General features: G+C 41.3%; 2 gene segments (V, D, J or C); both read left to right on the top strand.

The window, feature by feature from the left end:
• Nucleotides 1–926: 926 nt before the first annotated feature.
• On the top strand, nt 927–1,841 carry LOC131919016 (T cell receptor alpha variable 13-1-like). The segment is given in 2 exon segments: nt 927–978; nt 1,139–1,841. Coding segments are annotated over 2 exon segments (402 nt in total).
• A 1,689-nt stretch (nt 1,842–3,530) lies between these two features.
• LOC131919015 (T cell receptor alpha variable 9-2-like) lies at nt 3,531–4,249 on the top strand. The segment is given in 2 exon segments: nt 3,531–3,579; nt 3,930–4,249. Coding segments are annotated over 2 exon segments (369 nt in total).
• Nucleotides 4,250–26,677: the final 22,428 nt, after the last annotated feature.

Raw genomic sequence — 26,677 nt, 5'->3', positions numbered from 1 at the left:
TGTGAAGATTGAACAGGATAGTGGGGATCTGGATCATTCATCTGGTTAGACTGATTCACAGGCTATGTGACACAGCCAGGTCCAACAATGTGGTCCTCACATGGGTGAGCAGGGAGTTAGTGCTCTCACCTGGGTGAGCAGGGAGTTAGTGCACTCATCTGGTTGAGCAGATGCACAGTCTGTGTGAGCACAGCTAGGTTGGAAGATTGGGGATGGCAGAGTTAGGTTGAGTTCAGAATCTTTCCTAGAGAAAGAGAAAAAAGAACTATATTTCTGCAGTTAGAAATAGGAGGATTTATATGAGCAAGAATTGTTGAGATCAAAGTTGGATAAAGCACAGGGTCAAATAGCCAAACAAATGGAACACAATGGCCGAGGGGCCCCCAACTGGATCAGGCCCTCTGAATGGGTGAGATAGTCAATTGGCTTGATCTGTTTGGGAGGCATCCAGGCAGTGGGACCGAGTCCTGTGCTGAGTGCATGAGTTGGCTGTTTGAAACCTGGGGCCTATGCAGGGTGGCTTGGCTAGGCCTGGGAGGAGGGGACTGGACCTGCCTGGACTGAGTCTACCAGGTTGATCTCAGTCCTCGTGGGAGGCTTTGCCCTGGATGAGGTGGGAATAGGGGGTAGGCTGGGGGGAAGGGGAGGGGGATGGGGGGGGAGAACAAAGGAATCCGTGACTGATATGTAGAACTGAATTGTATTGTAAAATGAAATAAAATTAAATTAAAAAAAAAAAAGAAATCCTACCACAGGGTGGCAGTGCACCTCAGCTGATGCACGGAAATGCCATTTTAGTGAATTTTAAATGAACAGACTTTTTCTTATTGGCTGGGCAAATAACTCAGCATGTATGATTGTTATAACAACAAAGGACACTGCTGGGTAATGTCCAAGCACCAACAACTGATCTCATAGGAAGCACAATGAAGAGAACTGTTCATACTTTATTCATTTTCCTCTGGCTGCAGATGAACTGTGAGTTGAGGAGTGTAAGATGACTGGGTATGTTAGTGGGAGGTCCTTAGATGTCCATGAGAATGGCTTCATTTGGGTTTTCTCTATTTACTACAGGAAAAAGATAAGGAAGAAAAATGACTTGACAACCTTTGTCTTTTTTCTCCATCTTTTTGCACAGGGGAGAGCAGAGCTGAGCAGGTGGAGCAGCATCCTTCCACCCTGAGTGTCCAGAAGGGAGACAGTGCTGTCATCAACTGTACTTACACAGACAGTGCCTCAGCCTACTTCCCTTGGTATAAACAAGAGCCTGGGAATCATCCTCAGTTCATCATTGACATCCGTTCAAATGCAGAAAGAAAGCAGAACCAAAGACTCACCCTTCTGTTGGATAAGAAAGCCAAACACCTTACCCTGTACGTCACAGCCACTCAGCCTGCAGATTCAGCCATCTACTTTTGTGCAACAGATACACACTGCTCCCCAGGCACCTGCAGCCTGTCTTCAAACCTGACACCAGGGCTGGAGTGACACCCTTTTTGCTACATCAGACATTCTAGGACAACATTTGTCACATTGTTTCAGAGTAGAAACTAACATATAGATATTAAAAATACATACGATAAGGCCAAAATGACCAAGGAAGTTTATATTACATTGTTGATTGATGCTTAATTTTTTTAAATTCACATTTATTGTGTATGTTAAGGGTGTATTGTTCACTGTGATATCTTGGTTTAAATAATCAGTGGAAAAGGAACTGTTTGATGAGTAGGTTCAGAGAGCAACATCTGAAGTAAAGGGTAAGCTTTCATCTCCCTTCTGTGTGAGCTGATTCTTCCATGTCCATGTGTATGGCAATCCAAAAGCTCTGTGTAACAGATTCTTACAGGAGTTGGTGATATTCTTTTTCAAAATCATGCTGTGTGCTGTGGCCCTAGTGTTCTAAATGACTAACCTGACAAGCAAGGTGTGGCTGCTGCAGCAATAGTGACCTGACGATTTGTAGGGGTAACCAATTACTTTCTCCTGGGATTTGAGGCCTGCTTTGTAGGAGGAGGTACATATGCAGTGTGTCAGTCTGTGCAAAAGTCTAAGGCTGTGAAATTGTAAAAATAAAAAAAGAATGAAGAAAGAAAACATTGCTTTAAGAACTGATTCTATAGCTTATATAGGAAAATAGTATGAACAACACATTTCTGAAGCAACTTCAGAAGTTGTAAGTGAGGATAATCCAGATGGGCTCAACATTCATTACCTTGAACAGTAAGAGACAAAGTTCTGAGCCAAAGTCTGGCATTTATAAGTTCAAAACAACAAGAATTAGGAAACAGATGTGGACAAAGGTGAGACAGAATAGCTTTATGAGATGACAAATTCTATCAATGATGAAATATCACTAAGACCAAATTAAAGGACAGAAGGAGCTCCCACAGAAACATGGCAGCCATGAAAGTCAGATTCATGAGTAGAAGCTTTGACAGTTGAAGGAAGGAGCTTTTCCAAAGACTGTTATGTGAGCTGCCTGCTTGCAATGCCCTTGTCAGGACCGCAAGGAAGGGTCACAAATGTCACCCCAAACCCAAATGATAGTCACCTTTGTGATTCCTAAAAACCTGCACCACTGGTCACAAAGACTTTTACAGAAAAGAGTTAAGAAAATGGTCATAGCCTACATTTGATATAGAGCATGGTACAACATGTGGATCCTGCATGTCAGTCCCAACTGCTTCCTTTGTTGTGGTTGTCCTATACATTAATCTTCAAACATTGTTTCAAGATGTCAATGACCTTCGAAGTAAAAGGGCAGCATAAACCCAGTATTTCAAATTTCTAGATGGTAAAAAGTTCAGATTTTAATGATTACGCATTCCCTGGGCCACTTTGTAATTATTCCATCTCATAATACCTGTACGAAAATTTAAAGATTTATTTTATGCTTATGGGTGTTTTGCCTGCATTTGTATTTAGGTACCATGTGTGTGCCTGGTGCCCATGGCGGTCAGAAGAGCCAGTCAGTTTCCTGGAACTGGAGTTACAGATGGTTGAGAACCACTATGTATGTTCTGAGAATCAAACCTGGGGCTTCTGCAAGAGCAACAAGTGCTTCCAAGTGCTGAGCCATCACTTTAGGCTCACATAGTATCTTGATACAAATTCAAATCAACGAATATGAACTGGTAAAATCTACTTCTTGCCTCTATTTTATCCCATGGCAAAAACCAAAACAGAGAACCCATCAGTTGCTCTACTATAAAACTTTCATGTCAGGTTGAATCCTAAGAATGACAACATTGAACATATTAATAACCATTGCTTATATCCTTTTTATTTAAAAGGGGTACTTAGAATTGCTATGTGCCTTATTAATGATTTCAAGGATGAGAGCACATTTCTGACTTCTGGGAGGTATGCAAAAGACCCTAGTTTAGTCTCTGTCCACCAGGGGGAGGAGTTTCTTGACATAAGATCATCATCTCTGTCAATTATAAGCTTCCTAGGTTCATCATTTGATGTCATTTCATCATTTCTTCATGTGAAGAGTCAAGAACATTACTTGGGTGACACTAAAGATGAACACTTCTCCAGCTTTAGTGACTGTGATGCTGCTGTTCATGCTTGGTAAGTGAAGTGACTTAAAGTTTGCACTCTTTCTTCTATGATGTCAGAAAAATATTTCATTTTTTATTAAATTTTTAAATTTAAATATTAAATTTAAAGATTAAGGGCTGGAGAGGTGGCTCAGAGTTTAAGAGCACTGACTGCTCTTCCAGAGGTTCTGAGTTCAATTCCCAGTACCCACATGGTGGCTCACAGCCATCTATAATGAGATCTGGTGCCCTCTTCTGACGTGCAAGGATACATGGAGGCAGAATGTTGTATACATAATAAATAAATACATTAAAAAAATTAAAGATTAAATCTAAGAGCTTTGTCCTTAAAGTGACACAGGTATCCTCTTCTTCCTCCAGGGAGGACACATGGATACTCAGTGACTCAGAAACAAGGTCAAGTGACTCTCTCAAAAGATGACTTCCTATTTATAAACTGCACTTATTCAGCCACAGGGTACCCGACTCTTTTCTGGTATGTCCAATATCCTGGAGAAGGTCCAGAACTCCTTTTGAAAGTCACAACAGCCAACAAGGGAAGCAGCCGTGGTTTTGAAGCTATATATGATAAAGAATCCACCTCCTTCCACTTGCAGAAAGCCATGGTCCAAGAGTCAGACTCAGCTGTGTACTACTGTGCTCTGGGTGACACAGTGGCAGAAACCACATGGGGGAGCTGAGCATAAAGTCAGCACAGGATTTTGACTGCTGAACACCTGCCTCTGGGATCTTTTTCGTTTCTCTGTGCTGTGTGCTTCTCCGTTTCTTTAGTTGGCACAAAAATCATACAAATAGCCACAGCAGAACAACAAGAAGTAGAGTCTTCCATCCTCGACTCTTTACTGGGACTAAACCAAAATCTGATGCAAGAGTGCCTCATGCAGAGCATGAGATCCCCCAGTAAAGCCTGCGACTAAGGAAGTTGTCTGCTTCTCGTAGGAGATGAGTTCTGTCCTCCACATTTTCTTCCACAGCTCTCTGGTAGAGCTCGCTATATTTTATATTTGCAGGGGAGAGGACATGCCAGGAAACAGGGCTTCTGCATAATGTTTTCTCAAAGTGTGGAGGGAGAGGTTACAGGAGAGCCCAGTGTCCCCATTCCTAGGATTCCCTTAGGGAAGAAAGAGGAAGAAGAAAGGAGGACAGAGCCAGGCCTGTAGCACAAGTGCAGGGAACAACGGTTCTTCTGCTGCACAGAGAAAGTTCTCCTTTGCTGTTAATTAGATCAGGCTGATGCCCAAACACAAGAATTTGAGAAGCAAGGGTGGATCTTTTGAGAACTCCAAGCAGTTACAGAGCAGCTGGTTCTCTAAAGAGCCTCAGAAGTAGTTTCAGTGCTTGTGGGAGGACAAGCATACAACTTAATATCCTATCACATAAAATACACGCACCATAAACCAGATGCCATCTACACTCTCCCAAAGTGTTTAGATGACTTTCTGTTCCTTCTAGAATACAACGCAAAGTTCAGATGGTGATACAGAATGTTGCACAGGGATCATACAGGCCTGAACTGTCAACATCAGCTTTTTGTGGGGGAAAGGTACTCTCTGCAGCAGCAATGCTGGTCTCTTTTTGACTTGCTGAACTTCCCAGATGTGGTCCTAGTCTTTCTGAATAGGAAACACTCTCTGTCCAAAACTTGGTAAACCAGAGTCTTGGCCATCTTCAAGTCTCAGCTCAGGTGTCACTTCTGTGAGGAAACCCACAGATTCTGCTGGTCTTCCCATGTAAAGTTACATGCCCCTTACTCTGTCATAGTCCTCCTTTTACTCTATCATAGTCCTCCTGTTACTCTATCATAGTTTTCCAGTTACTCTATCATAGTCCTCCTGTTACTCCATCATAGTTCTCCTGTTACTCTATCATAGTCCTCCTATTACCCTATCATAATCCTCCTGTTACTCTATCATAGTCCTCCTGTTACTCTCTCATATTCCTTCTGCTCACCTGTCATAGTCTGCCTGTTATTCTATCATAGTCCTTCTGTTACTCTATAATAGTCCTCCTATTGCTCTATCATAGCCGACCACTTATTCTATCATACCCCACCTCTATCTGCATTATAACCCTCATTTTAAAATACCATAACTCCTTTGTCCCATTAACATAGCCCCTCTTCAATCTCTACCACAGTCCTTCCCCTACTGCCATAGCTCCCACTTACTCTATCACACCCCTCTTGCTCTAGCATCGCTCTCCCTTATTCTACTTACTCTATTATAGCACTCTGCTCATCTCCCTGATGTGGAGACTACTAAAATTGAACTATGCAGTGCATTTGTGTGTCCGTGTGTTTATTGTCAATTTCACCAATTAGAATAAAAATTCTAAGATGTCAAGGTCTTCCACTCGTAGCAGCTTTATTCTTAGCATGTAGACTTGTGAATAGTCCACTGTAATCAGTTCAGAATTATCTACTGAATGCATGAGTTAGGAGATAAACAAGCAAATGTCACTTGACTCTTCTTTGTCCTTTTCCTCTTATCCTTATTCTTCCCTGACCTACTGTGTGTTCTTTGCTTGGTTCCATGGTATACTAAGATGCTCTAGGAACTTTCCATCCATACTTACATTAGCCTTCCTGTGCTCATGGACATCTGTCTAATAATTACATCTACTCAGAGTCCCAGGCTTCCCTCACATAACTAAATTTTCCTTAGTAGCTGTAAACAGAAGGGCTGAGTCAAACCCTAATGCAAGTATCCCAGTGGAGAAACCTCAAAAAGTAAAAGCAGGTATAATTAAAAGAGGTGAGAACATATAAAATAGCTCTAAAGTCAGGAAATGATGAGTACATTTTAAATTTTACTTCAAACCAAAGCAAGCCAGAAAGTTCCTAGGGAATTAAAATAAGACCCTAGGAGACATTTTATAGGATATTTGATATTTTCTTTTATATTGTATTTATTTATTTTCTTTTAAAAATTAAATATAATCATACCACTTCCCCCTTCCTTTTCCTTCCTCAATCTCCTGTCATGGAAGTCCCTTTGTTCTCTTAAAATCATGGTTTCTTTTCATCTGTCATTATTACACAAACAGACAAACACAGACACACTGAAACACACACACACACACACACACACACACACACACACAGACAAACAGATAGACAGACACACACACATGCAAGCATGCACTCATACACATTCGCATGCCACAGGCACACATCTGACTAAATATATCAATACAATCTGATCAACCTTTTTAGTGTTATGTATAGGTATATAATTTCAGGGCTGGTCATTTGGCCTTGATAATGAATTAGGGGGTTCATTCCTGTGGAGGACTAATTCCCACTCTCAGCACTTCTTAACTGCTGTAGTTGTTTCTCAGTGGGTAGTCTCATGAGATTTCCCATTTCCATTTTAGCAAGTCTATTGGTGCTCTACTTCTTCATGTCTTGTTAGATACAGAGAACAAGAGAGGTGCCCAGCCCCAATTGATACATTTACAATGTAACTTCTTCACTGAAGGCTCAGGGGGCAGCAAGAAAGAGAGAGTGGAAAGATTGAAGGAGCTAGAGGACCAGGAAAGTTGCCACGAAATTGTGTCTCTTTAAATGACAAGAAACCTCACTTAAGAGATTTAATTTTAAAAACATATGGTTAAGGTTACTGTAGTGGCCAATGAACTGGTAAAAAACTATCTTCCTTTCACTCTCTGCTGTGACTGTAATGTTCTTCCCACACTTACTAGTCATCTGGGTGTGCAGCACTAGTTTCATAGGAGTTCCTACTATTGAAGTACATTCAGAATTGTTCATGTGTGTCAATAGAAGTTGTAGCTAGAGTTTTCCTGCCTGGCCCAGTCAGGACAAATCTCTCTCACCTGCCAGTCCCACAGTCGCTCAGACCCGACCAAGTAAACTGAAAGACTTATATTGGTAACAAACTGTATGGCCATGGCAGGCTTCTTGCTAACTTTTTTTACAGCTTAAATTAATCCATTTCTATAAATCTATACCTTGCCACGTGGCTCGTGGCTTACCGGCATCTTCACATGCTGTTTCTCATCGTGGCAGCTGGCAGTGTCTCTCTTTCAGCCTTCCACTTCCCAGCTTTATTCTCCTCCTTGTCCCGCCTATACTTCCTGCCTGGCTACTGGCCAATCAGTGTTTTATTTACCAACTAGTCAGCAACACACTTGACATACAGACCATCCCACAGCAAGAAGTAGTAATTAATGTCCATAAATAAATATATTTTCTAATCTTCATGAAGAGGTCAAGCAGACCACTTTTGGGAATGCTAACTCTTTCAATTGTAATTCCAAGTTCCTGGTATGTCTTTCTGCTTATACCATAGGGCCTTTTCCGCCAGGGCCGCAGCCCATTGGGTTGAACTCACTATAAGAGAGTCAGACCCCACACAAGTCTGTCACATTTCAACCAGGAACCCTGTCTGCAAGGTCTCAGTCCCCATGGTCTCACTCAGCAAGACTGACCCAGCTCCAGTGTGGCTCTGCCCATTCTTAGCTCCTCCAATCCATCACCTTGCAGTTTCAGCTCAGGATTCAGGAGCAGTGGGCTAAAGTCTTATATCAAAGACACAAATCAACAGCCTAACTCTAGATGGGATGTCTCATAGGAAAAACAGAATAATAATAAAATCCAAAACAATATGTCCCTTCTCCAAAAACCTAACATGTTCTATTGTCCCCCAATGAGAGCATATTAGAAGAAACTGGAGAACTTGAATCACAAATAATTATGAAGATGGTAAAAGAATTTGTGAATTACCAAAAAATTCCTTAAAAAACTAGTAGTGGACAGAAATGAAATCCTGATTGATCCAAGAAAACACAAATAAATGGCTTAATGAAATAATGTGGATTATTCAGGATATGAAAACTTAATTCAATAAAGAACTAGAAATGCTGAACTCCAGGGTTGTTTGATAATGGCTCAAGTAGTTATATTTTATAAATATAACCTAAAATTATATATACACAGCTATTATATAATTTTTATATTGTATATGTGTTATACATTTATGATATATACATATATTTTAAGATACATACATCTTAAAGGAATACATACTATTTTAAGTTATATAGTAATAAGATAATATCTATCTTAATATGATAATATATAAGTCTTAATAAAAGAATATGTTATATATTCCTTTATATATAAACATATCTATATCTTCAAGGAAGTTAAGCCATTTGGGCTGAAAATGCTCCCCACAAGAACCATAGACTAACCAAAACAACAGTACCAGGCATGAAGAACCTCCTTTTGAATGACTGATCTGGGTAGTTAGTCTAAGTGAATCCCAAAACATTATAGATTATTGATGTAGCCCTTGATTGCCTCTCAGGGCTGAGGCCCCTTTTGCTGAAGGCACCCCACACTTAGGACACATGACTTGGATGATTCCACCTGGATCTTACCTGAAAGGCTCTTTCATGTGGTCTATCTTCCATGGTTTCAGAAAATACTATGCAATCTGCCAAGGGACAAGGGATGAAACAATAAACTGACCTAAACAGCTGTCACACTCATGAACCATGACAATTACCAATATGGCAAAACATTTACAGGCTGCTGGTGACCAATAGCTGTGTATGAGACGTAAGGTCCACTCACTAGGGAAATCATACCTGGTACTGGAAACCTAGCATGCTTTCTTTCTTTCTTTCTTTCTTTCTTTCTTTCTTTCTTTCTTTCTTTCTTTCTTTCTTTTTTTAAGATTTATTTATTTATTATGTATATAATGTTCTGTCTGCATGCATCCCTGTGGGCCAGAAGAGGGAGCCAGATCTCATTACAGATGGTTGTGAGCCACCATGAGGTTGCTGGGAATTGAACTCAGGACCTCTGGAAGAACAGCCAGTGTTCTTAACCTCTGAGCCATCTCTCCAGCCCCCTAGCATGCTTTCTAAGGCTGGTAAAGTCATGGACCTTAGAGAATAATTTACTACCATCACTTTGCTAGAGGAGCATAATTTCTTACTATGTTCTAAATCTTATCCTTTTACTAACAGACAAGTGTAGTTACTCCATTGTATAAATGTACCACATTTCCTTTATCCATTCTTCTGGGATGCCTCCAATATCTGACCATTATGAATAGAGCAGCAATGAACATGGTTGATCAATGTCTCTCTAGTAGGATGGAACATTCTTTGGGTGTATGACCAAGAGTGGTATAGCTGGATCATAGGATTGATCCTATCCTATCACAGGTTGATCCCATCTTCCCAAGGAATTGCCACACTGATTCCATTGCTCTACTCTTAGGAGGAAGTGTTAGCAGTCTCTATCAATTACCTTCCATCCCATTCTTGGTTCTGCCCATGTTCTTGCTTTAGTTGTGGTTCAAAGTCTGTGGTCCATCTTCACAGTAGCTCTCAAGATGCTAAGGGTCATGTTAATCCAGGGAAACAGGAAACTAAAATGAAGGTATAGATCAGAAGCTTTCTTCATGCCTTGATTGTCAACATTCCAAGTTTATAGAAAAAAGAAAGTAAACTGTTGGTCACAAGAGAAAAGGACTGAGTTTCTCACATAGGCAAGAAACACTGAAGACCAAAAGATCATAATGACAGGCTTCACATGCCCTGAAAGGAAACAACAGCTATCAACCAAGATGACTGTATCTAGAACACCATCCTTCAAAATTAAAGGCTATAAAGATCTATCCTAAGTATAGTAGAAACAATCTGTGATATCCAAGTCGGTATTACAGGAGATTCTAAAGGAATATTGCACACAGGTAAGAAAGCCAGAACAATAGGGAGAACTCTGGAAATAATAGACAAATTACTCAACAATAAACCATTATCTTAGTAAACCAATAAGATACCAAGATGAGCAAAGGATGAAGAACAAAAGCAATAGAATAACCAGAGAAGAAAAGAATTCAGAAAGGCAGCCACTCTATCATCCTGCAGCTGCATGATGGACAGTGGCCCTGGCACCTGGAACTGCCTTGATGTCCCTTGGCTGCATCCTAGGAAGTGCAGGGAAAGAGACTGTAGAACTGCTTTAACTCTTATGGATGCAAACAATCCCCTCCCCCACCCTTACAGAGTCACTGTCATCCTTTCTCCACACAGACACCCCCTTTCCTACAGGGCAGTGTCTGTCCTTCCCTGTAGAGATCAGGCTCTAGTCTCTTTTTTTTGCCTTCTGTCTCCCTATGCTGCTGAAGAAATCTAACAATAGTTAAATAAGCACAGGGAGTAGAACAGCCTTGTAGTTTCAGCTGTGCACACTCCTCACCATTGCAGGCCATGCTCTCTTAACAAGATGATGGGGCCACCACCAGATGTCTCCCCTTCCTCACACTCCCTTGGTTTGAAATCAGAGAGATGGAGGAGAGAGGAGGGTGGAGGTGAGATGGTTGGGGAGAGACAAAGGGAAGGGGTGGGGAGGGATGTGTTTGAACTTGTTTATGAGACTCAAGGCAGATGCTCAGAAACCAGTCAACCTGTGATCAGGCTGGAGCTGCATCTCTTGTGATCTGCTCTTCAAAGGGAAGAATGGACAGACTCTTGGGAATGTGGATGGTGACACTATGGCTGCAACTGACAAGTGAGTTTGGATTTCTGGTGAGGGTAACAGGGACAACAAATTTCATAGTCCACATCCATGTGAGATGAAGCCTTCTTATTAATCTGGAAATGCAGTTTGAAAATGTCACCATTGACTCCTGTTCTCTGGCCTGTGTTTCTACGTAGGGGTGAACAGCCAAGTAGGAGAAGAGAATGCTTGGGCCTTGAGCATCCAGGAGGGTGAAAATGTCACCATGAACTGCAGTTACAAAACATCCATAACTACCCTACAGTGGTACAGACAGGAGTCAGGCAGAGGCCCTTCCATGCTAATCTTAATACGTTCAAATGAGAGAGAGAAACACAGTGGAAGACTAAGAGCGACCCTTAACACCTCCACACAGAGCAGTTCCCTGTCCATCACTGTTGCCCAGGCTGCAGACACTGCTGTTTACTTCTGTGCTACAGATGCACAGTGTGCAGCAGGTACCTGCAGCCCTGACACAAACCCTCAGAGCTGTTTCCTAGACCCCAATAGTGGGTAGAATGATGCTTATGTCATTGCACAATAAGAGTCTACTGGCAATGAAAGAGAATTTTTTCAAATTTGTGATTTTTTGACTTTCTTTTCCTAACTAGTCTTGTGAGGAAAAGATATAGGAATCAGAGTCTTGATACCCTGACATTCCAGGACGGAGGTGGTACTGACCTCCACTGTAGTTATACAGAATTACACTGGTTTAGGCAAGGTCTTTGGAAATGGCCAGGCTGGATTCCTTCTCAGCTTATATCCTGTTATATATTTTGCTCTGGCTGAAAACAGAAAGACTTAAACTACAATATCAAAGAAGGAAAGCTCTACACACAGCACTACTTCTAAGCCTGAAGACCTCTGTGCCCTCTCAGGCATCTGCATCTGTAGCTAGAGTTTTCCTGCCTTGCCCACAGTCAGGACAAATCTTTGTCACTCGCCAGTCCCACAGCTGCTCAGACCCAACCAAGTAAACACAGAGACTTATATTGCTTACAAACTGTATGGCTGTGGCAGGCTTCTTGCTAACTGTTCTTATAGCTTAAATTAATCCATTTCCATAAATCTACACCTTGCCACGAGGCTCGTGGCTTACCAGCATCTTCACATGCTACTTGTCATGTCAGCGGCTGGCAGTGACTCCTTCTGCCTTCCTGTTCTTTCTTTTCTTTTCTCTGTTAGTCCTGCCTATGCTTCCTGCCTAGCCACTGGCCAATCAGTGTTTTATTTATTGACCAATCAGAGCAATTTGACATACAGACCATCCCACGGCATGCATCTATGCCCTGGGCTTTAGAACAAGGGCAGAAACCTCCCTGTCATTTGTCTCTGCAAACCAGTAATTACCCCATATTCAAGAACTCCTTCCAAGCAGCATCATGAAAAATAAAACTGTGATGTAGCCAGAGGACAGAGATGCCTGTCAATCTCATTATCTGACCAGACAGTTGCCTGTTCATGGACAGAGGCCTACAGAGCTTCCCTTACATGAATCTCAAAGGTACAGCTGGAACAGGGAGCAGCAGGATTCTAGTATTGGGTGTCATGGAAGGAGACTGCACAGGTACACACAGCATTCTGAAACATTATTCTTTGTTGTTCATAATAATCTAGCCACATGGTTGTAAGTGAAATCTATATGTTTTCTAACATAGTCCTTTTTTAGACCAAGATGGCCATAAGTTTCATCTCTGTATCATTTTCAAATTATTAGAAAGAATTCTGTGTAGTTAGTATCTTTATTTTCTCAAGTCAGTCTTGTAGCTAGCATTTTCCTGCCTGGCCCTCAGTCAGGACAAATCTTTGTCACTTGCCAGTCCCACAACCGCTCAGACCCAAACAAGTAAACACAGAGACTTATATTGCTTACAAACTGTATGGCTGTGGCAGGCTTCTTGCTAACTGTTCTTATAGCTTAAATTAATCCATTTCCATAAATCTATACCTTGCCATGTGGCTCATGGCTTACCCGCATCTTCACATGCTGCTTGTCATGGCAGTGGCTGGCAGTGTCTCCCTCAGCCTTCTGCTTCCCAGAATTCTTTTCTCTCCTTGTCCCACCTATACTTCCTGCCTGGCCACTGGCCAATCAGTGTTTTATTTATACAGAACGATATCCACAGCACAGTCTGGCCTTCACTAACATCAATTCAAGAAATGGCTGAGCTGACAAGGTTGGGTGATTGGTAATACCTCTTGAAAACACCTTTCTTTTCCCATTAAGTTGTCCTCATTATTGTTAAACATTAATGGGACATTATGTATAGCCTGTCTCTGTCATATCTATTTTAGTTACATTAATACAATATCTGTCTATCTATCTATCTATCTATCTATCTATCTATCTATCTATCTATCTGTCATTCATCTATCTATCTATCTATCTATCTATCTATCTATCTATCTATCTACCTATCTATCATCTATCTATCTACTCATTTATATCCTACTTCCACTGACAACAAGGTGTTCCGGCTACTGTTCTTTACAACAGCTCTAGGCAGAGTGAATTCTGCAACACAGTTCTCTTGGAAAACTGTTCAGTTACTCAAGTATCTTTGCTTTCTATGTAAATCATAAACCTTGATCTTCAATTTCAATAAAAAAAATTTCCTGAGATTTTTAGCAATTTTGCATTGACATTTTGGAAGACTCTGAAGGAATTCAAAGTTCATGTGTCTTCTAAGTCAAGGACATGACATACTTTCCCATTCATTAAGTTCTCTGTAATTCATCAGCATCACTGTCAACTGTTCTGGGATGAGACCTAGAGCATCTTTAGGCAAAAAGAAGGTGATCCTGCTCTAGGTTCTAGCTTGGTGAGTATACCTGACCCTCTAATCCCTCCACATACCTGTCCCCCAACCTGCTAGATCTAGCTTAGGTCCCACATCTACATCCAGTGCCCTGGCCTAGTCTGACCACACCTCCCCATGCTGCAACCAATCTCTAGACTTCTGCCAGGACCTGACAGGGCTGACCACAAACCTTGAGGCCTTTCTCATGCCACATCCAAATCCTCTACCCAGTCAGATCTACCCCCACACTCCAGACCTCGACCATGAGGCACATCCTGCATACCAACCCAGTCTATTCTGTCCTCTTAACTTCACTTCACTTAAAACATTTCCAACCTCTAGGACTAACTTGCTCATACATTATGTCTCCTGGCACAATCTTCTATGTCCATATCAGACACAGAACTAATGTATAATGACATTTCTAGTTACTATTGCAAAACTGCAAACAGTATGAAAAATCAAGTCAGTATCCACTCTAAAACTCTGTAGAAACACTGGTCAGTGAGAACTACTTTGATGAACGAAGAGAGAGAATTTAAAAGAACAATCATAAGCTTCATCAAAGAATTCAAGGAGTTTAAAGAAAGCACACACATACACACACACAGAGAGAGAGAGAGAGAGAGAGAGAGAGAGAGAGAGAGAGAGAGAGCTCAATGAAATTCAGGAGAAATAATTTAAGAGAATAAATGTCTGAGTGGTGTCCTAGAAAACATAAACATAAAGCTGATGAAAATTAGGAAGACAATCCAGGAATTGAAAATAGAATTCAATAAAGAGATAGAAACATTGAAGAGATCTCAAGCTGGAATGAAGATGGAATTAAAAAAAAATCTAACAACCCAAGTAAAAAACTCGAAGGAAAGCCTTACAAGTAGAATGAATCAAGCAGATGACAGGATATCAGGACCTAAAGTGGAAGATCTAGACTAAATACAGGGAATGTTAAAGAACAAAAACAAACAAACAAACACCAGAAAGAACATCCAGGAACTATGAGACACACTGAAAAAAAAATCTTAGACCTATAGGTATAGATAAGGGAGAATTCTACATCAATGCTATAGACCATGTCTTCAACAAGATCATAGAAAAAGACTTCCCTAAAGTAAGGAAACACATACCCATAAAAACAGAGGAAACAAATAGAACACCAAATAGATAAGACAAGCAATGAAAACCCCACGGCATGTCATAGTTAAAACACTAAGTGTTTGGAATAAGAAAGTGTATTGAAAGCTATAACAGAAAAAAAAACAACAACCCGTAAGTCACAAATAAAGGAAAACCCATCAGAATAGCAGCTGATTTCTCAATGGAAAAAGTGAAAGCTAGGAGAGCCTGGAGCAATATACTCTAAGTCTTAAAAGACCACAATGGGCAGCCTAGACTAATATACCCAATAACACTATCCACCATAGTTAAGTAAAAAGTAACACTTTCCATGATAAAAATCCACCCCTAGAATTTATACCCAACAAAGCAAACCCAAAGAAAATATAGGAAGCAATTGTTTTGGGATGAAGACAGGAATGAACAGGAGACTGTGGAAAGAAATATGAAGCCATGATTATTAAAACACAAATACTATTGATAACACAAATAGCAACACAAAATAACACAATCACCACAATTACACACACATTTAAATAACACTAAATATCAATGACCTCAGTTAGCCAATCAAACAACAGACTAAATGTATCAAGAAACAAAATCCATGTACCTTCTGCCTACAAGAAACTCATCTCAGTTTTATAGATATTCACCACCTTAGACCAAAAGCAAATACAGAAGTATTCCAATTAGGTGGGACCAGGACTCAAACAGGAGTCACTATCCTAACATCTGATAAAATGGACTTCAAACTAAAATCAATTAGAAGAGATAAAGAGGGACACTTTGTTTCAATCAAGGGAACAGTTAACAAGAAGACATTACTATTTTAAACATATATGCACCAAACTCGAGGGTGTCAAATTTCATAAAAACTGTTCTGTATTTAAAGACACAGATTAACATCAACACATTAGTAGTGGGCTATTTAAATACCCCACTTTCTCCAATAGGCAGGTCACTGAGACACAAAATAAAAAGAGAAACATCAGAATTAAATGACATCATACATCAAATAGACTTAACAGATATCTACAGGATATTCTACTTGGACTCCAAAGATTACATATCAAACTCAGCAGCACATAGAAACCTCTTCAAAATCCAAAATGTCCTGATATCCTGTGCAACAAAACAAAAAATTTTAAAAAAAATCTACTTTTTGCTGTGGAATGTCGTTTTACATGCTGTGAATGTGTGTTGCTCTGATTGGTTGATAAATAAAATTCTGACTGGCCAGTAGCCAGGCAGGAAGTATAGGTGGGATAAGCAGACAAGGAGAATTCTGGGAAGAGGAAGGCTGAGTCAGGAGTCACCAGCCAGACACAAAGAAAGCAAGATGACAAGGCAGAACTGAGAAAAGTTACCAAGCCACATGGCTAAACATAGATAAGAATTATGTGTTAATTTAAATGTAAGAGCTAGTCAATAATAAGCCTGAGCTAATGGCCATACAGTTCATAATTAATATAAGCCTCTGTGTGTTTATTTGGGTCTGAGTGGCTACGGACTGGGTGGGACACAGGAAAACTTCCAACTACAATCTTATCTCATACAACACATCCCAACTGCAGTTTTCCATTCCTCCACTTCTCCCAGTTCCTCAACCCCCAACTCCCCTCTCCCCCAGATCCACTGTTCCTCCATTTTCCTTCAGTAAAGAGCAGTTCTCCCAGGTATATGAACCAAACAGGGCATAATAAGATACAAAAAGACTTGACACAAAACTTTATATTAGTGCTGGGTGAAGGAACTCAGGAAAATGAAAAGGGTCCCAAGAGTAGGTGAAAGAATCAGATACACCCCTTCTCCCACTGTTAGGAGTCCCCCCAAACACCAAGCTAACAACCATAAAATATGCAGAGGATTTAGTGCAGACCCATGCAGGATCCATGCTTGCTGCTTCAGTCTCCGTAAGCCCCTATGAAACCTGCATAGTTGATTCTGCGGGCCATATTCTCCTGGTGTCCTCTAGCCTTTTGGCTCCTACAATTCTTCCCCCCCCCCTCTTCTGTGGCATTGCCTGAGCTCCAAGGAAGGATCCAGGTGGGGATCTCCAATTTGGGCTCTCTCTGTCTAGTGTTTGGCTGTGGGTCTCTGTATCTGTTTTCATCAGCTGCTGGAGGAAGAATCTCTGATGACAATTAAGCTAGGCACTGATATATGAGGATAAATCTGAATATATATATATATATATATATATATATATATATATATATATATACTATTCTAGGTCTCTTGGCTATCTAGCCTCCAGTTCATGATCATTCAGGTAGTGTCAGGCCTGGGCTCCCTCTTCATGGTACAGGCCTCAAATTAGACCAGTCATTGGTTGGCCACTCTCACAAGTTCTATGCCTCCATTACCCCAGTATATCTTACAGCTGGAAATATTGCAGGTTTTGTGGCTGGGTTGATGTCCCAGTCCCCCCACTGGAAGTTGCTTGGTTACAGAAGATGGCCGATTCAGACTCATATCATCCATTACTAGGAGGATCCTCCTGACTAGGGTCATCCTCATAGAATGCTAGGAGTTTCTACTGCACTAGGTTTCCATGTCACTTCCCCAGTGCCCTTCAATTCCAGTTGTCTCTCCTCCCTGTACTCTCTCCCTCCATCCCACGACCACCTGATCCCTCCAGTTCCCCTTTTCAAACTCCCCCAGCCATAGTGGCTTTATTCATAATAGCCAGAAACTAGATATAGCTCCAACTAGATATCATTCACCATTGAGTGGAACTCCCAGTTCCAGGAATGGATTACATTAAATCAAATCCCCAAACAGCTTAGGCTGTTGCCAAGGCTGTTGGTCGTTGTCCACAAACTGATGACAAGGCACTATTGCTGAAGACAACATTTAAGTATCTCATTGAACACGGAGAAGATGAGTGGGTGCCTTGACCTCTATTGACTTGTGCTCATAATACTGGAAGATATTTTTCATGATACCAGAGGAGAAATGTAATCATTAATCCTTCTATATTCTTTACCCTTGACAAGGTTCACTCTTTGCTTAATCATTTCTATCCAGAAATTGGTCAGAATTTCTGACTGTGCCTGAACCCTCAACCCCCTTACTACATAAGGCTAGGGACTAGCCAGACCATCATTGCACCAGAAAATAAAAACAATTGTAACTGTGAAAAGCCTAAGTTAACACCAGGGACCTACTGGGAGCTAGAACCTGTCTGCTGTCCAGGAATTTGACCTAGAAAATTCACTTTACTCTAATGCTTGCTATTCTACTCTCCAGGCAAATTCTTATCAGCAGGATACTTTATGGCCCCTGAGACCACTTGGTGGGCATGCTCAAATGGTTTAACCAAATGTGCCTCCCCCAAGGCATTCCAAAACAGTAAGCCCCTCCTATGTGTACTAGTGTACATCCTACCCCAGGTGTACTTATATGATGGGGAAGATGAGAGAGCACATTTAAGATGAACCTCAGGCTTCGACTTGAGAAGTGAGGCATACCTCTCCTCATTCCACTTCTGGTTGGAGCCAATATAGCTCAGGCAACAGCCATAGGAACATTGGTTTTTATAGTCAGTGATCAAACTTCAGAGAATTAAATAAGCAAGTGGACCAGGACTGTCTTAGTTAGGATTTCTATTGCTGTGATGAGACACCATGACCATGACAATTCTTTTAAAGGAAAACATTTAATTAGGGCTGGCTTACAGTTTCAGAGGTTTATTCATTATCATCATGGTGGGAAACGTGCAGCATGTAGGCAGACATGGTGCTGGAGAAGGAACTGAGAGTTGTACATCTTGATCTGTAAGCAGCAGAAGACAGTGTGCCACAATGGGCATAGATTGAACATAAAAAACTCAAAGCCTGGCTCCACAGTGACACACTTATTCCAACAAGGCCACACCTTCTAATAGTGCCACTCTCTATGGATCAAGTATTTACATACATGAGTCTACAAAAGCTATGCCTATTCAAAGCACTACAAGGACTTAGGGATATTAGAAGACTCCATATCCAGATGAGATAAACAAGTAGACTCTTTAGCAGAAGTAATTCTGGAAACCCAAGAAGGCTTAGATCTTCTCTTGATGAAACAAATAGGATTCTATATTGCTTTAGAGAGATCCATGGTTTATATTTCAAGTAGTCAGGGATTGATAAGAGAAAATCTCAAAGAAGGGAAGAAAGGAGACATAAATCAGATAATTGGTATCAGTCTCTCTTACCTGGTCCCCACTTTATTATCAGCATTAGTCATTTCATTGATTCTCATCCTGATCAGGCTAACGAGAGAACCCTGCATCTTCAACTGCATTGCCAACTACATCCAACAGAGTAAACTCAGTTAAGCTACTGGTTTTAAAGACCATCTGTGTCTCCCTCCTAGGACAAGACAAGGAAATGATTGACACAGCCCATAGAACCAATGGGGAATGTGACATGGTAAGACAGTGCAGAGGGTCCTCCATCTTGTGTTCTTGCTGAGGCCAGTTTGTTTAGGCTTGACTAGAATTTGATCTTCTTGATGAGAAGCCCTGTGGAAAACTACCTAACTCTCTTCTAGGAACCCAAATTCAAGATGTCCCAGCTAGCTTATCTTAGCTTTTGTTAAACTGCTTGTTTGCACAGAACCCCCCTCCAGCTAACTGCTTATCTTAGTAGTTTCTGGGTAATTTTCCACAGTGATTCTCATCAAGGATATCCTAGGCAATTCTAAAAATGGCCTCAGCAAGAATACAAGTTGGAGGAAGCTTTGTACTGTCTTTCCCTGTCACACTCTATAACACTCTTAATTTTATAAATCTACTGTGTCATATAATAAATTTTATTTTAAGCGGGTCCTCAAATCATTTCAGTGAATACCATCAGTGTGTGTCATGTGACTCTGTCTGTGGCACCCAGCCTCAGCACTAGTGGCTTTTCTTAGGCTCATGTTTAGTGCTGTCTATGCCAGGGGAAGGGCAGCAGGTGGAGCAGCAGTGTGTGGTTAGCCACACTTCCCTAGCCAGCACAGAAAAGCCTTGTGGTCTAGGAACCCAAGAACCTTCATTTTCTGATTGGGTGGTAGCAAAAGACAAAAACCAAAACCAGTCTTCCCCAGAGAAGAGCACACCAGTTGGTTTTCCAGTGCTGTGAGCAAGGGCACAGAGAAACCACCAAACTGACCAATTTACAGGTGGGGAAAAAGGTTATTATTATAGATGTGAGAAAGAGAGAAAATAGCCAGAGGTCTCTGCAGAAGTCCAAAGCAGCCATGGGTACTACTCTGGGGCAGAGAGGAGAGGAGGAGACTAACAAGGGCTGGAGATATCTCTTTTAGGAGCAGAGAAAAGAGCAGGAGATGGGAAAACATCCTGGGTTATAAAGAAAACCCTGTAGTAGCAGGGTGCAGGGAGGGAATCCTGTGAACTGGAACAACTTGGAAGTTTAGGGTATAGGGGAAGTGAAAAAAACCAGAAGGCTAGAGAGGACTTTGATATTACATGTCAATAGGGACCCCAGGAGCCTGGAGATTAGCATTGGCTTTGGTATGCACCAGAGGTACATGTCAACAGGGAGCCAGATGCCTCATCAGCCAGAGGAAGGGGAAATAGGAAGTGGCTCTTCCTGGCTGATAGAAACCCTTCTCACAGGCTCCTGAAGACTGAGGAAAGTGTCTGCCAGTAATCCTCAGCTGATTGGACTTAGTGGCCTGTCCTTTTGGGGTGCTTAGGGTTTTCCTACAGACCTAACAAATACTAAAAGGTCAGCCCAGATAACAGACATACAAGTAACATTATCCAGACTGAGCAGGATATATATATATATGTAAGCACACATGTATATATATGCATATATTGCATATATATAATTGCAATTAACAAAATGAGAGACCATAAATTTGAAAGAGAGTGGGGAGGGGTATGTGGGAGGGCTTGGAGGGAGAAAGGGAAGAGGGAAATGTTTTAAGCATAATCTCAAAAATAAAAATAAAAAACCTAGGGAGTATGTATGTACTTCGTGAGTCACTGAAAATATGGAACCCAGAACCTAGGCACAGCAGACACATTTGTGTAGAGGGATATGTGTTATGTGCCTCCCCCCAGCCTGCTGTGTGTGTTTGTGGCCTTGCTTCTCTGGTATGGATGATTCCCATATAGTTAAGAATACTAAGTATGAAGCCTTGCTGCCAGCATGCAGAGCTTCACATGGATCTAGGAGAAAATGATCTGGAGAAAAGAAGCAAACTGACTTCACTTGCATTTGTCTCTGGGTCCTTCTTATCCTGAGTGTCACAGTATTTTGTCTGTTGCCTTACAGAATCAGCTGTGTTCTGATTGTTACCACAGGATCCATTGTGGTCCAGAAAGTGACTCAGGTCCATCCATTGGCGTCCAGACAAGAATGGGAAGCAGCCAACTTAGATTGTACATAGGAGTCAAGGGAGATCACTTTCTACATTTTATTGGAATATTCAATGTCCCAGTGGAGCGACCATATTCCTTATTTGTCAGAGTTCTTCTGGTTGGGGTGCAAAGAATGGTTGATATTCTATCACTTTTTTTTGTCCAGAAATCAGCCAACTCTATCAGCTCTACCTTTCTTTTAAGCTGGAAGATTCAGCAAAGTATTTCTGTGCTCTCATGGAACATAGGGGTGACAGTAAAAGCTGAACAAAATCCCAGGAGCTCCCTATGATATGAGGTAGTGCCTGCTGCAGGGGCCCCACTCAGACACGTTGCAGACAAGTGGGTAATTATGTCTGCTTTAGCTCTTGTCTGGACCAGAGGATTTGTTCAGAAGTAAAACATCTTTCCATCTCTTTTGTAAACAGTAGTTAGGAGAAACTTTCTTCAAATATTGTGTCTTGAGTATTTGACTCAAAAAACAGAAGACAGAGAAGATGTGTAAATTTACCTAAAGGTAAAGAACTTGTACTACCTTAATTTAAAGTGTTAGTTTCAATTACAGATGTTCAGAGCACAAATTTTAATGTAGTAACTAGGAATGAAAATCACTTACTTAGCTCTTACCCCTTATGTCTGCTTTAGGTATAATTAGAGACACAGAATCATGAGTGATATAGAATAAAATAATCTGGAAGGATTAGATATGTGTAGCCAGAGCTCATAGGTGGTGATAGGAATTCCAACTACATCCCCTCCCCTCCATGGTCGCTCATGCCCAGCAGGACACTAGTCATTTCCTTCTGGGTCATACTTCCTGTATGACCCATGCCCCTTAGCTGCTTTGTTGTGTAATCTGCAAGGCACAACCATGTGACCTATGCACACATGTGGAATAGCCACATGGGCCTGTGTACGCATGTGTGACTTGGCTTTTGAAAGACAGCCCCTATGTTTTCCTGCCCCCTTCATACACGTGTCCTTTCAGCAGGCCTGATCACATCTTTCCTTTTCCCCTTGTCTTAATAAAACTCGTTAGTGGATTCTGTTGTGTTTTGTGACTTTTCCTTACAGGATAAGAGCACTGCTAAAAACCATCAGGTGGGGGCTCTGCAAAGCCCTTGTCCTTGCATATAGATGGAGCCTGAACTTCCTGAAAGTCAGCTAAGCTAACATATAGGAAGAAAGATTGGATGATGCCAGTACACAGATGAAGTATAACTTGGAAATTATGGTGAATGTATCCACACACTTAGCCCAAAGTAGAGAAAGTGGAAAGTGGAAGGTGGAGGAGCTGTTAAGAATAAGATGAGCTGGCAGCTTGGTGGCAGCAAGTGGCTGTGTTAGCATCTGGAATCCTGAGCCCCCATGGCACCCCAGAGATGGCTGCTGTAGCAGACCTATCTTGCTAGTCTTACACAATTTCTTTTATTCCCAGAGGCAGAGGAATACAGAGGTCAGTTCTGGGGATCACACCTCCAGATACTGAAGCAGAGATGACACAAAGCTGGCAAAGGTATCCATTGTCAAATGGGCATCACTTCCTTTAACAATCATAACATTCAAATAAAGACAATAGAGGAATTACACGTCCTGCTAATATTGTACAACCATTCTACAGTCAACAACAAGCATGCTAATCCTCAACCCTAAGGAGAATAAAAAGTTCATCTCCCCAGCTATGAGAGAGTTCACACCTCTTCTACCAAAACCCACTCTTCCATTGGTATCCTGTAGTTTACTGAGATATAATGAGAGTCAAAATTGTCATTAGTGTATCTTGTTCTGCTATATACGGGCAAATGAGGAGAGTGAGCCATGATTAAATATGCGTAAGTGTAGCCATAAGAAAGTGAGAAAGAAATTCCATAATTATTATGTCAAGTTTGTCACTATGACAAATAGAAAAACCGGGTAGAAGGAAGAAAGGTAGATTTTGGCTTATGCTGTCTTATGTTTCAGTCCATAGTTAGCTGGATTCATTCTTTTGGATGGGAGGCAGTGTAGCTGAAGTTTTTTTCTCTCCGGGTCCCGCCAAGCCCCGGCAGTCCAAATTTTGAAGTCAAGGTACCTTTAAAATATACATTTTGGCATAACTCAACATCTTTTACAATCAAATGTTTTTTTTTCAGTTACAAATATCAAAGAGAACATAATCCAGATTGTCTGTGTGATAGCCATCTTTACGTGGCTTATTTTTTAGATTACCTTGAACCTATTGCTTTAAACTGCAACATTCTAAGACTAAAAGGGTGCTGTGGCTGCTGGCTCTGCCCACTTCAGCTTCCCAACATGGTGGTGGTACGTTTTCTACCAGCTCTGGGAGCCGACTCTCAGAAATAGTGGGTCTATGTTTCTATCAAAGCAGCGTGTAGCCCAGAAACCTCTCTCTTTTTTTTATACTAGCAAAGGCTAAAACCACCACACAGCAGCAGCATAATGTGCCTCTTGTAGATGCCTCATTCCCGCCATACTGCAGGTCAAGCGCAAACGCCAGGAACCTGCCAGTAGCTCAAACCCACATTTTGCAGCGTCTAGCTGCCTGTATGAGACATGAAGCAGGAACCTGGTTTTGGCTCTGTTTAGAATTGGTTATTAAATATTCTCAGGTTTAAGGTGGAAACTCGAGCCATTGTAGCTGAAGTTTTTTTCTCTAGGGGTCCCCGCCAAGCCCCGGCAGTCCGACGTCCCACCTATAAAATAAACACACGGACGCTTATATTATTTAAACTGTTTGGCCTAATGGTTCAGACTTCCAGCTATCTAGTTCTTACATCTTAAATTAACCCATTTCTATAAATCTGTACCTTGCCATATGGCTCGTGGCGTACCGGCATCTTCACATGCTGCTTATCATGGTGGCAGCTGGCAGTGTCTCTTTGCCTCAGCCTTCTACTTCCCAGAATTCTCTTCTCTGCTTGTCCCGCCTATACTTCCTGCCTGGCCACTGGCCAATCAGCATTTTATTTATACAGAGTGATATCCACAGCAAGGCAGAGCAGAACATTATGAATCAGGGACATGTGGCATAGGCTGATCTACTCAAGAAGTAGAGATTAATACAGGAAGGGCCATGAACAAAGTACAGCCCCAGTCACCTTCCAGCAAGGTCTTGGAAAGTCCCCACTACTTCAACAATGTCATCAGATCATGAACTCTTAGTGCATGAATCCATTTGTGAAGGCAGAGCCCCATGATCCAATCACTTCTCATCCCTGACCATTGTATGAGGGATTAAACCTACAATATACAGCCCCTGGGGGCACTTTATAGTCAAACACATCACTGTTTTGTTTATTTATTGAGACAGGAAGTCACACAATCCATAACACTATTGTAGTCATTGTTTCCACAATGGTCTCATAAGGTTAGCTGCTTCAATAACTATCTGTAATCTGTTCAACCATCTCTTTGTTTATTACAAGCATCTTTATTTCCTAGACACTTGATTTTCTATGATGAAGAGACTCAGTAAGGAGAAATGTTATACGAACAACATGAGGTTGAATCAGCAGCTTGGCGAGTTCAAAATTAGGGCTTTGGCAGAATAGAAGCAGGCAAATCGAGACAAAGATATATTTGAAGACCTTAAGTGAACAACTGTAACAAAAATATCCTGCTAATAGCCAGAGAATGGTTCCATACTGTGACCTGAGAAACAAGTTTAAAAATACTGCCTGCCTTCTCACTGGAACCAATGGAGGCCAACAACAAAGACTATTCTTAATGAAAATTCAGTAGAATTTCAAATTTATCTTCCTATGAACATTCAACATACTTTTAGTTGCTCTTCTTAAAACTCACTTGAGTAGGGCAGGTGCATACAGTCCTAGATACTTGAAAGGCTGGGGTGTAAGGATTGTGAGTTCATGGTCAGCTGGGTAACTTAACCAGACCTTAGTCGAGAGGAAAAAAAAATCATTCTAAAGGTAGATAGCCCATCGCAGACTGAGAAGTTGTATTTCCATTGGGTATTTCCCCTCCTCCACCACCTTTCTCTGCCCCCTCTTTTCCTTTGTTAATTATTGTTTTTGTTTGTTTTGGGACAGTGTCATGCTATGTAGCCTATGCTGGACTTTGGAACTCATGATCATCCTTCCTCAGCCTCCTGAATTCTGGAATTGTCGTCCTAACGCACCATCCTCCACTTCCCTCATCTCTTCTTTCCCTTATTCACTCTTTCTTCCCTTCTTTCTAGAGAAAAAAGGTTTTTCTATGTTGCTTATGCAAGACTGAAACTACTGTATTCATGGTCTTTCTGCTTCATTCTATTTAAGTAACTGGGATTACACGGATGTACCATTGTATCCATCTCTGTGACACGTATTTATGAAAAAAGACTTAAGTTCAGAATTTACGAAAACTTCATAAAATTAACAAGAATGATAATCAGTAAATGTAAAAATGGAGCCATTTCCAAGGTTATTCACAAGAGATGGCAAGCTTGCAATAAAGCACCTAATATCATGACTGGATAGGGAAAGGAGACTGAAACCTCAACGTCTGTTTCATGTGCACTTTCCCAATATTCCATGTGTTGCTGCAGTCCAACAGAGTGAAGAAATATGTGACAGCCTCCAGGGAAAGTGAAGGTTATGTTTCCTGGAAGCTTCCATCAGAAAACGCATGTAGACAGAGGGACAAACAAAAATCTTATACCCAACACTGGAGGAAAGAAAGGTCTCATTAATTAGGAAATTGGTATTTTTTTCAAGTTACCATATGAGAGGCAATAAGTCACCAGTCAGACACCATCTAATTTGAGTACCCCCACTAACTCCTCCCACATTTACCTCCCAAATTCATGTCCTTTTAAGTAACTACTAAGTCCAATTACTGATGCCCATTTATAAGTGGATGTGTGACTATGTACTAGAGCAGGAGAAACCCACCAGTGCGATTCCCAGCAAGAAAATAGATTCTCTTTCCCCTCACAGTCATCAACTGTCAATAGTTCCTTAGCTAGTGGTGGGAGTCATGGGCTCTCCCATCCATGCTGGAATGACAGCTTGATATTGTGCAGGTCTTGTGTAGGCAAACACAGTTGCTGTGAGTTCACGAGTGCATTGGTCATGTCTAGTCCAAAAGTCACCGTTTTTACAGTCTTTCTAGCCCTTCCTCAAGATGGGCCCCTAGCCTTGTGTGTGTGTGTGTGTGTGTGTGTGTGTGTGTGTGTGTGTGTGTGTATGTGCATTATAGATGTACCATATATGACTGAGCATTCCACAGATAGTTTTTCTCTGCACTTTGTCCAATCTTGAGTTTCTTCATCAGGGGCCCTTCATTGCAT

The sequence above is a fragment of the Peromyscus eremicus genome, chromosome 9 (assembly GCF_949786415.1).
Source record: "Peromyscus eremicus chromosome 9, PerEre_H2_v1, whole genome shotgun sequence".
Lineage (NCBI taxonomy): Eukaryota > Metazoa > Chordata > Mammalia > Rodentia > Cricetidae > Peromyscus > Peromyscus eremicus.
The sequence above is the reverse complement of the archived record's forward strand: the minus strand, read 5'-3'. Positions and strand labels throughout refer to the sequence as shown.